We start from the raw sequence: 12,764 nt of genomic DNA on the forward strand, positions 1-12,764 counted from the left end.
GTATATCTCGCAATTCGTCAGCATTCAAATGTTGTTATGTGTTGTTGAACAATTCTTATAATTTCTATTATTTTTTAAAAAATGCATCAGTCTGTAAGTAATGCCAATATGTAACCTTCCAAACATTGAAGAATTACGGGTTGCATAGAATATTTAGAAATTCTTAATCCTTGAAATTAACGCATGACACTCCATTTTCCCAGTCACGCTAATTTGCTATAGTTCAAAGTCAGGCTAATAGATGTCATTAGTTACTCTTCCTGTTACCTGACTCGAAGAGATGTCGCTAGTATGCAGGGAACAAAAGACTTGGGGAACAAAAGAACAACAACAAAAATATTAAATTTATAACAATGATTTATTTTAAAGTTCAATACTTATATTTTGCTCGATTTTCTGTCGAGAAATCGAAATTTCAACGGTTTGTCTGGAGTGTTCACAAAACTGGTCAGGAATTCGAGTTGTCCATAATGGTATTCCACACGATAAGCCTTGAGTAACTGTAAACATGAGAAATAATATAATAACGATTTTGTTCATTACATAAATCATTTCATAATAAGAACAAAACTACAAGCTCGATTCAGAAAGTAATGCTTCAAAGCTCACTACTTGACCAATAGTACTGCAAACATTCTGAATTGTTTATCATTAATGCACTGATTTTAAGCTATAGAATGTCAATTGTTTCACTTTTCTACCTCTTCTCATTCCAAAGCAAAGAAGCAATCCATGACACCCAGTGGTGACGCACAGTTGAAACAGCGGGATGTCCACTGAATTCCTAATTGTGGAAGGTTGTGCTTCCAGAAACATTCATGGCCGGTGACAAGTCATGGATACACTATTATGACCCCGAAACAAAGCTCCAGTCGATGTAGTACCGCCACACGTCCTCTCCTCCGGCAAAAAAAGTTTCAAAATTGTCCCATCTGCTGGCAAAGTGTTGTTGATATTCAGCCTCATCTTACCTATAGTCCGTGTCTTGCGACATGCGACTCTTGGTTCTTCCCCAAACTTAAGGATCACCAACGGCCAACGCTAGACTTCTAATGAGTAGGTCAAAGCAACAATTTGCCAATGCTCTTGCCAGCAGCCACCACAATTCTTCGCCTACGGCATGAGAAACCTTGTTTCGTGTTGGCGCAGATGCGTTGCCCATAATGGGAACTATGTTGAAAAATAATGCCACTATTTCTAGTTTGATATTGCAAGCCCTTCACTGATACCTGTGTCAGTGCTATCTGTCAAACACAAATACCTTGGACGCATTACTTTCTGAATCACCATTGCACATACTAAATTATGGTACATGGATACAAATTATTCGAACTTCCTGATAATTAGGTAATACGAATAAACAAACATGTATCGGTCATGAGTTCAAGAGTTGCTTATTACATGAGTAGGCATACATTATAACTCATTTCTTACTAACAAATAAATGTCTTTGGCATAGATCACTGTGGTGAACAGATGCACAGATGGAGAGAGATGTACTGTTGATATCAGCGTTAAGTCTGCTTTGGGAAAATAATACAGATGCGGCTAGCTCTTGCTGCCAGATTATCTTTTCGGTTCACTAGAACGAAAGGAATATTAAGCCAAGTGCAGTCAACCTACAATGAAACTAGTAGGCCTATATTGTTGAAACAGAAGTTTTACTGAATTACAGTGCTCATCTTTTACTATATAGTATATTTACAATTTCAGATTTCATCTTGTAAAGCAGTGAATATTTAGAGCCAAGTCATTTTTTTTTTAGATATCTGTATTACCTGTCCTCTTCTATTTTCATTTTGCCTAATGTAGGGTTGCACCATGGGTGTCGTTAGCGGGGGAGTCGGGGGATGCGTCTCTCCAGACTCTAGTCAAATTTATATATAAAGAAACTATACTACTTTGTATATATAACTTTTGTCGGAAAGAGGATTTTGATTTTGATTCATCCGACTCCCCCAAATTTAAAAAGCTATCGACGCCAGTGGTTGCACTCATACGCTGTTGCTGACATACTTCATTCCGATTTTCGTCAAATAAAATATAGTTTTCTATGCGTCTTTTCCTACTTGGTACATTTATTTGAAATTTTGAAAGCAGTTAGTTACCTTCAGCTTTATTATTAAGTAATCTCAATCTTATGTAACTTGTAAATTTTCTTATTTTCACGTACTAATTAAACAAGTTGATATAAATTTATAATTAAATATCGATAGTCTGACGCAATTTTAAGAATGATACAGAGTATTGGGTTATGCGACTAAAATGTCTTGATTTTACATTATAGTCCACGTCACCACAATTTGCGTGTGGTATTAGCCAATAAGCTTGCAGCGCCCTGTTACTAAACCTTTAGGGAGGAATCTAATTATTCATAATTGATTTTGATCGTATTTGTGGACAATTCTGAATGATCATGTTCCTCCCTCAAGGTTTAGTAACAGCGCTCTGCGAGCTTATTGGCTAATGCCACACGCTAATTCGGGTGACGCGGACTGTAGTGTAACCAATAAATAAACCGAGGCTATGAGTACGCTACAACTTCAAAACTCTGTACATGTTCAGAAAACAGGTTAGAGTGCCCAGTCAGTCAGAAAGCTGTGCGTCGCACAGTGGTCGGAAACTGAGAAAAAGCGGTCAAAAATCATTTATTGCGAAACAATGGAAGTTGACGGACGTCTGTCTACGGCTCTATACGTAATTAACCTTTCTCAATCGATTGCAACTACTGTGAAAGTGATTAGATGAACCCCTGCTGCAATACGCGCAGTTACATATACAGAATGGTCCAAAAGTGTGGAAATCCCTCGCATAAATGTAAAAAACTGCACAACAAAACCAAAGGAACAACGTAGAGGAGTAATAAAGACGAGAAGAAATTGGGGAGGACACAGAATAATGAAATCTGCCATCTTCAAATCTACAATCGTGAATCATGCATACAGTTTATAAATTGAAAACATAACATGTTGACGCCTTATGTGAATTGGACATCGCTAGCCAGTACGAAGTTATGACAGTTGTTAATATGCATCCGAGAAGCGGTTACAGGTTCAATGTGCTCTCCCTCTAATAGTATGTGCAGCTAATAAAAAGACGGTGTAAAACAAATGTGTGTTTGGCCTTAGGATATAAAATTAAAGTTCGCGGTTTTGCATTCGCATCTTCTTCGAAGAAACACTAATACTTATTGGAATGTAATTTAGTTCAGGATTATATTGTTTCGGTAAGGTTAAAAGATTCAGTATAGAATTTTCTTATATACTATTGCATTGACGTGTAATATACAGCAGCTCCACATGATTGATAGTTTATCACTGCACTACGTATGAGACTTTCACTACAACATTGATTCAGGGACGAAGGACAATCCAAATTACGTACAAGACAATATGACCTTTCCCTTTGTAAGGCTCAGGTAGCAGACCTCGATTGAGATCACTACAACATTAGTCACCATGCATTTGCAGTTAGAAAGGGCTGCGTTCTCCAGGAACACTTGGGTGCAGCTATTTCTAATGCTCAACCTTTGCACTACTCATGGACAACTCAATAAACCCTATTTTACAGATAAGCAAGGATAAGCTTAGACTGCAGAGCTAGTAACATCAGCGTATATGTAACTTGTAAGTAACATTAACAAATATTTCATATTAATGATATGACAATACATAACAAATAAAACTCTTCACTAAACACAAGTATTTGTGTCCGATGTATTATCCAACCGCTTTCATCGACCTCAGAAACGATATAAATGATTAAAACATATCATATTGTTAGGTTAATATTTTACTGATTGTTTCGGCACTTTTATTTGTTCATGTTTACATGCATTTTATAGACAGCAAAAATATATCTATGTCCTGAAACTCTGGATTTGGAAGCAGGAGATATAATCAAATATCAATACCGATTTCATAGGAAGCGAAGTTGACAAAATCGATTTTTAACCGCTTTTTCTCAGATTCCGACCACTGTGCGTCGGTGAGCATGGCCGTCCGGAAGCATTACGAAGAACACACCATTGCCAGTGATATTCTTCTATGAGGTGAAACTGAGACGTTCTGTTTTTAAGTAAGAAGACAAAAATGGCACACAATCTTTAAATCTTAATGTTGACGAATCCGTTAGATCACAGAGCTACTTTATCGATTATACTGATTGACACATAGAAATTCATCACTAATATTAGTTGTGAAATTTAATACAGGATATATATATATAATAAAAAATATAAAATATACAGGATAAATATATATAATATACAGGATAAAAATAAAGCAAACCACATTCACAAGTTCTGGTTTCATAAAAGCAATATGATATTTAAAAATGATCAAACATTGTTTATTTAAATGTCGTAAGTATGTTTTGCATTATGGTCCAATGTAATTTCACAATGGTGTGTTGCTAACTCATTTTTCAGTATTTTGTTTGCTGTATTTATTTTTTTTTTTTTTGAGGACACTTAAAATGTGTCAATCGTTGGCGGATCCGAAGTTCTGTTTCTTAACTGTTGAAACAGAACTTTATACAAAAACGATACTACTTAAATTTCTTGCTTCTAAAAAGCCACAAGTTGTCATTTGATCATTGTATACATTTTTCGGCAGATGAGTTCTCAGCTCTCTGAGGGTTTATTGAGTGTCAGTCTCAAAATAAAAATGTTAGAGTTTGTTCTGTCTATATAATTAAAATTGTGTCCTTCAGTATAAGGAAACCAATTCTGGACTCGGCAGTACCCAATGCTCTTTAAATTTTACGTTTAACAATCTGATGTTTCAAACTCTGTGTTGATTAAAATGCTAAAATTTCAAACTTGTTTGATAGCTTTCGTATTTAAATAGTGAAGAAGATCCAAGTTCGATTCGAATTGTGACTAAGTATACGTCGAATTCGTCTTTAAACTGCAAATTTACAAAATCAAGGGCGTCTTTCGGGGATTGGGCAACGCTGACAATTACTTCCTTCTCCGCATGACTTTAGTGAAGGTACACATACACATATCAGTGAATAACATGCTAATATACTATCGAAAAATATGAAACTTTCACCGGGAAAGAATACTGTCTCTTTCCCTACGTGAAATACGAAATGATATTTCCACTGAAAGTGGAGGGCATAATCCAAATAACCAACTCGAAAAAAAAAAAAAAACATCTCTAGAAAGATAATGCAATGAGAAAGACAATTTTGACTTATTTGTTCCGTATTGTTATTATTGGTCTTGTGTGAATGAAATGTCCAATTCATGTGCATCATTTTCAAAGCTCAAAATGAATAAAAACTACATCACTTGGTTAATCAAATACTGGCCGTCTACACGCTCACCTCAACTATTGGATTCTTGGCCAAGTAATTCTAGTGTCTGCAATGGGAAGAGGTCCTCAACTACGTGATCGAGATGACGGAAGAGGTGGTAGTCGAGAGAGATAGATCAGTAGAATACGGAGGTTGAGGAAAGGCTTCGTAGTATAATTTATGGAGAGTTTGCGCCGTCCTCTCAGCAACATATGGACATGGATGGTCATGTAGGTGAACAATATGTTTGTTGAGCATTGATATATGCTTGGAGGCAAGTTTGGGCTACATTTCATGGAGTTCAGAACTGTAACAATCTCAAGTGGTGGTTTTAATTTCACAGAGAAACACATGATAGATCACACATTTTATAACGGTGACAATATTTTCTGGTGTTAGAGGGGTAGTTTCGAACCATATTCTGGACGTTAATCATGAACCATCTACTGTTCTGACCGTGATAGGAGATTCATATTTCGTCCAAGGTGCCAATGTTACAAGGTATTTCACAAACTCAGTGAATCTTATACCTCCAAACTCATTCTGTTTGGCTGATATCTACTCAACAGTTACACAGAGCCACTGGACATCACTAGTATGGTACTTCGCTGGTTCGTTTGAAATGGCATTAAAACTTTTCCAAGGGTTTGCTTCCACGGTGTTCCCGAGAGGCTCATTCGAACATGATGTTAGTCGGTGCCCACAGGGGCTTATTTCACAATACTGTGTCAACAGAATCAATTTGACAAATGTATGGCAAATTGTTCGTTCATTTGCCATTCCTGGACCAAATGCATTATTACTGTTACTTGAAGCTTGCTGCGCAAAATACCTAACTTTGAGTTCGTAAAGAAAGTTACTCGTAATTATGTGTGCTGCAAGGTGTACTTTCACATTTCCCTGTTCAACAACCGATTGCCTTCTGAAAGTCTGGATGCCGGAGCCTGTTTGTTGGACGTGTTCTAAATTTGTGATGTTAGGCGTATTGCCTTAGTCTATTCCTGAGTTTTGTTGCTGATGTAAGATTCCTACCAAACATCAATACTCGTAGTTCGTTTGCACTAATCTAATACAATATGAAAACATTGTTGTGTAAGTTTTCTGTTTATTGCATACAATTCATATAGGACACAAATACTTGAAAATTAAATGGATTGAACTCATTTTAATTATTTTTTTTTATCAGCGATATCAGGTACACACTTTTGAAAGTCAAATGTTACTTTACCTGTATGAGAACAATCTGCAACTCAAGCTCAGCAAACCGTCTTCCGATGCACATTCTTGGTCCATGACTAAAAGGTAAAGAAGAGAACCTCGGTGGCTGAGTGAATTTAGAAAACTCTTGGTCTTCTTGGTGGCGTGTTAACCATCGCTCTGGTATATATTTATCCGGCTCAGGAAATAAATCAGGTCTTCTGCTAATCACGTGATTCACAATTGCCACGAACGCCTACTCAAATTCGAAAAAACGTCATTTATATGAATATTGATGCCAGACATTAGTCAAAAATAAATGTGTAAACAAATATATATGAAGATAATGATTAAGATGGAAATTTCGGTATTAAACGAAAGTTAGAAATAATAAACTAACATATTACACTGTGTCTGCATGTTCTGTATGAAACGCTTTCTCTAGTAACTGTAGATTATAAACAGACCTTTATAGTCCTGAGTGTCATATTTACAATGCAACCCGGAGTGGGGTTTGTATAAAGTTTGAACCGGTAAGTGGTACATCTTTAATCCATATACTAAATTTAAACCTTACTCATGCTGATATTTGAAAACCTAGAAACAGGGAATGGAGTTCATTTGTGTGCATGTAGTCTTTCCGAATATAATATGAAATGTAGAACATTTTTTATTATTATTTACAAAGCATGTAAAATGACATATAAAATACATGTATGAACCTGTAAATAGTGATATAAAATATTTGTGTTTTAATTTTAGCCAGGAAAATACCATGAATAAATGGACATTTCAGGAGTATTTTTAACTTCAAATTATCAACATACGAATTTTCTCTGTGTTTATTTGATTCACCTCCAACAGAAACACTAGTTACGAACAGACAGACTTTTTTTGCAGTATTTTAAAATTGAATTTGATATACAAGTATATTAAGTGACATAATACTGAACGCTTATCTATCTATCTACATTTACCATCATTCGTTTTTTTCCACTAATTCTACATATTTATATTACCTCTAATGGAAAGGAACTGGCCATTCTACTCTTATGAATTCTTCGCTAAGTGTGGATGTGCCTACTAGCGTGCAACTAGCTACTTGCCAGAATTCCAATAGAAGACCAAACAAACATTCTGGTTGTTTACTCTATAAATATACACACATATATAGAGTTTGATATAGATATTGATATGTAGACCGTTTTTTTTTTAAATCATATGATAGTTTTAAGAAGTACAATCTGTTTTGGTGAACAAATGCAATTTCCATCATGTTTGTCTACTAACGTACAAAATGCAGGTGGTCCAAAAGTATGGAAACACCTAATACAAGGTAAACGCTGCAAAATGTAGCTAAAGTAACAATGTAGGTGGAGAATATGGTAGGGGAAAATGTTTGAAGACACCCCACAAATGCGCCCGCTCTTAAATTTTACGCAATTCTCTTAAAATGGAAATCATAGTTTGTGATATGCATTTTAATAGCAAATTTTCGTGGGCACTGTTATGTTTGCTCAAACACTAACCTTAATGTTTCTTGTGTTTCCAACAAAAGTGGTCAGTCATACGGCAAGGGCCCGTACTCTTACAGAACGTCTTTCAAACTCCAGTTACATCAAATCTTGCGCAAAGTGTCGTCTGGAAATGCTGAAACACATCCACAATTCGTTCCTTGAGATGATGAACATTCCTAATTTTTATCGTATACACAACATACTTTACATTGTTCCACAGGCAGTATTCCAGTAACGATAGATCAGGGGGAACGAGGAGGCCACTTTGTCGATCAGTCCATGCATTAGAAAACTGCTGATCAAGGCACTCACGAACAAAGATACTGTAATTGGATGGGGCACCATTGCGTCAGAGAAAACTTACGGAATAAACCACCCTCTTACAGCAGTGACAATAATATGTCATCTTTTAACATGCGCCAATAACTTTTTGCCGTTAGAGTCCATTAAATGATAACGGAACCATAACGCGTCCCCGTTATATCTCATTATCACCTTACTCGGAACATCTGTTGCTCCATCAAACCAATGAGGGTTAATATCCGAGCCATACCGCACCTTCTGTTTGTTAACCTTGCCCGGTACGTAAAAGTGTGCTTTATCGGTAAACAATACGTCAGAGAGGAATGTGGGGTTCCGCTAGCTGCTTTGTGGTCCATTAAGCAAATTTTAGACTACATTCTAGATCTCTTAATGCAAGGCATTAGTTGCGTTGCAGTTAATAAGGTTACCATTTATTCAGTGAAATAATACGCATGATCGAGGTGCGAATAACAATACTTTCTCGGGATACACTATGCGTGTTTCTCTTTACTGACTGATGCGAACACTGTCACAGTTGTTGCCTCACCTGTTGCTGTGCGTGGTCTACAAGTTTTGAGATGATCTGCCCCAGGTCCGCTTTCTTGGAATTTACTCAGCACACTGAACATAGTACCATTACCAATGGAAAGTTCTTTCCAGATGACGGCCATTAAAATTGTTGGCAATGAATGTGTGCTTCGTTTTTCAGAGATTAACTCGATATTAATGTGCTTTGCATGCGTCTAGACAATTTTCTGTTAGTAAATTACTTACAATGATACAAACAAAGAAACAGTCTTAACTTCGCAGTGGTTGGCGTTAGAGAAAAAGTAACAGTACCATTCAATTATTGCCATTTACTCTTTACGTTATCTCATGTACACTAATGAGCTCCATTTGTTATTTCTAAGCTTTAAAAAATCTACTTGAACAAGATTTAAATTTGGCACATGGCTTAGACATATACCACTTCCGGTTCTCACTTTATACCAGCTTCTCCGGTTCCAACTCCCCCCCCCCGCCAACTCTGGATTGTGTTGTAAATGTCACCTTGTACATATCGTGAACAGATATCAAACAAGTTAACAAGCCATCACGTTGCACTTTATTTTACAAACAAACAATATGAAACAGTATTACAACAGGTGCTTAAAATGTCTTCTACTTCTAGTCATCTTTTTGCACACCAAATCAAATTCTAACTTTAGCATTGAACATGTAACATCCACTTGACCTTTTGTAATAAAATTCTGAATAGTAATCTTCATAGATGTACTGACGTCTTGGAATTGTTCATGAGCAATTTTACTTACGAGCTCCAGTCAAAGTGTAACTGGACGGAAATAGGGGAATAGACTATTAAAAAACCTTTAGACCACAGATAGGGTTATTTCAATTCTCAGAAGTCAAGAGCCATTCTACCCTAGCAAAATATCCTGGTTATCCCAATGAAACCAACTCGAAACTAGCTATATCTCAACAAAACACATTGTTTGTTTCACTGAATATATCATTCTCGAAGAAAAACACATGATCAGCACCAGAAACGGTCAGAAATCAGCATTTACTAATCTGGGCGGTATCCTGGAATCATTAAACTGAATTATTTGTAGCACAATCGGAGCACGAACACTAACAATATAAAAGAACAGACAAAATAAATACTTATGTCCGATTGGGACGGTTGTACGTGAAACACCAAATATTAATATGTACAGATAAAGATTCAAATTTATTAAGGTAAAATAGATTCAAAACATGTAAAGCTGATAATTTTGTCTTCCTTTTCTCCAGGAGTGACTCAGAGCGAAATTCCCACGAAGCATTTTTCCAATCCGTAGGTTGACAGTATTTTTGCAATACATTTACCTCCATTTATTCAACGTCCCCTAACCCATTGATTCAAAGTTTTCCTTATCTAGAGAGAGACCATGGGCAAACTTTGTACTCAGTCGGAATATTAACTGTGTAGATGTTGAAAAATCCGACAACATTCGGGTTCTCCTAAATGTTAACCTTAAGCTTTTCTTTCACAAAACCATTCAATCCTTTCAAAATGTTCTTTTTCAAAGCATTGTCCAACTTTTTAATGGATGCCGTTACATATTCGTAACTGTAGGTACAAAACAGTTCTATCTGCAAATAATCTCATCTGGCTGAAAAAGTTGATGTGTTTGGAAGTTGTACCTGCATCGTTTGGATCCAGAGGAAACACCAACATTTTGTTCTCAAACAAGAAACAGCAAGCTGAATCTACAACGACCGGGAAATGTTGAAAGGACCAGTAAAAGAAGAGGAAAGTGTAGAAAAGAGATTAAAGGTAGCTTACGCTGGTCCAAAAGTTGGGAAATTATCTCTGCTGGAACCAACATTTGACATATTCGATATCGTCTTGGCTGCAAACGAGAAAAGTTGCCACGTAAATGTATCTATAAATAACTTGAGAATATGAAACTTTTAAGTTTAAATACCTCAAGAACTGTAATAGTTAAATTTTTGTATAACTAAAATGATACTTATTCCTTTCGGTTCATGATAACCAGATAATTTTTTGTATAACTAAAATGATACTTACTCCTTTCGGTACATGATAACCAGATAAAACTACATCTGTTGGAACAATTCTTGCTACAACACTTATGACGGGTAGAAGCCTACAGTACAAAAAGAGAATAGTTTTAATATTTTTATTTTCTTGAAGTCTATACAATTATATAAAAATGATAGTTGCTTATCAAACTACTACCGCTAGAATATATACTTGTTAATAGTGTCGTGCACGGGAGTATTTACGGTCTCGCCTTGTCAACTTTGAACAAGAGTCGTCTTGATTGTCGAAAAAGTCTTTCTAGTCTCGCCTTTGTCCTGTAAATTTATGTAGTCTACAAAATTTATGACGAGATTGTCTCCTTAATTCCATTTAAAAGCTATCAGAATCCTTTGTCATTATGAGAAGTCCACAAAGGGTGTGGTATAACAATATTTAACAAATATTCTATTGACTATTGAAGTGCATTCTGTTATGACTTGCATGCCCTTAAACGCTGATAAATGTAATCATTATGTTCGTAGAGTCATTTCTAAAATTTATACTTACATACTATGTATTATGCACTACTAAAACAATGTTTAAGATCTGAGACTTGGGTGAATTAGTGTTGCCCACAAAACTCGTAAAATGTCGCGTCTGGTCTGGTCTCGAATTATAATATCGTCTCGTTTACTTCCCTACCCATCAAATTACTACAGATCTACTATATCTAGATACGTAAAATTAAAACAGAAAACTCATTTTATCAAGAAAGCTAAGGATAAGAAAGGAATTTTTGAAATAAATAAAGGCGAAGAAGGATAAGGAAGATTTCATTTAGTAGCTAAGAAATAAGTATCTCACGATTCCCTGAAGTTAGGGAAATGAGACTCAGAATATAAACTTTTCGTTGCAAACCAGTGAAAATGTGTTTCATTCATAGTCGAACATTCTGCTTCTGAAGACGGAGATGGTGTCAAGCGCTTAACTACTTAAATATATGATTTTATATTCGTGAAATTCAGAATAAGAGTTTGGTTCAGTTAGAATTGTAAAATTCTGTATAAAAACTCTTTATTAAAAATACGGGAACACATCTTTCAGAGTTTTTGAAGATTACGCTCCTGAAGGAGAATTTGACAATTTACATAATTCAAGTAATATTTATAACATTCAATTTTCCGGTTTTGTATTTACTAACCTTATTCTTTTCGTGCGACGGACGAATGGTTCTGGCAGTTATTACATATAATTATTATATAAGAACTTGATATTGTAGTACTATGGAATAGGTAATCATCTTCAAATATATTTTTTGCTATGACAAATTGCGTGTGACGAGCAACTATAAGTTTTATACCCTATATGCTTTTAATATTAACTGAAATAGGGGTAAGTAAGCTTCTAAATTCAACTCAAGATCGATTTGTGAGTAGGTCTAATCGTTCCTCAATAAGTTCACAAGACTTATCCACTTATAAGAGAACTTAACAATTTAATGACAAGAAATTGTTTTCCTCAGGCTAAGTAAATAAGGCCTCAATTTAGATTTGAAATTCATCATGTATAAAAGGATGTACGGTGAACCCTACATGTATAAAATGTGACCAAAATAGTTTTCCAATTTAACTCTTGTAAAAAAAAAAGAAAAAAATTATTACATTCTGACACAATATAATGAATAATTTCTTTGAAAATGACCAATTATCTCGTTTCTTAGGATTGAAATAGGGCGCTGATAAGAAAGGTAAAAAGATGTAAATTCACCTCGAGCTTTGTTTCCGCAAACACTTGTAGAAGAAAATATTTGATTTGGGTGCAATATAACTTATTCTCTCATTAGAAGATCATTCTCTTGTTTGGTGTTGCACTTGGTGGAGAAAAAGAAATAAATATACCATCGAACTTATTTA

General features: G+C 35.4%; 1 protein-coding gene across 1 annotated transcript in view; it reads right to left on the minus strand.

The window, feature by feature from the left end:
• Positions 1 to 339: 339 nt before the first annotated feature.
• The window catches only part of LOC145669665 (putative cytochrome P450 301a1, mitochondrial), a 57,157-nt gene continuing 44,732 nt past the window's right edge, over positions 340 to 12,764 (minus strand). The window contains exons 9-11 of the mRNA XM_081737923.1: positions 10,897 to 10,975; positions 6,533 to 6,757; positions 340 to 500 (exon numbers count right to left, since the gene is read on the minus strand). Of these exons, the coding sequence (XP_081594049.1) occupies positions 378 to 500; positions 6,533 to 6,757; positions 10,897 to 10,975 (427 nt within the window). The 3' untranslated portion in view covers positions 340 to 377. The remainder of the gene's footprint in view (positions 501 to 6,532; positions 6,758 to 10,896; positions 10,976 to 12,764) is intronic.

The sequence above is a fragment of the Thermobia domestica genome, chromosome 14 (genome assembly GCF_964235325.1).
Source record: "Thermobia domestica chromosome 14, izTheDome1.hap1.1, whole genome shotgun sequence".
NCBI classification, from domain to species: Eukaryota; Metazoa; Arthropoda; class Insecta; order Zygentoma; family Lepismatidae; genus Thermobia; species Thermobia domestica.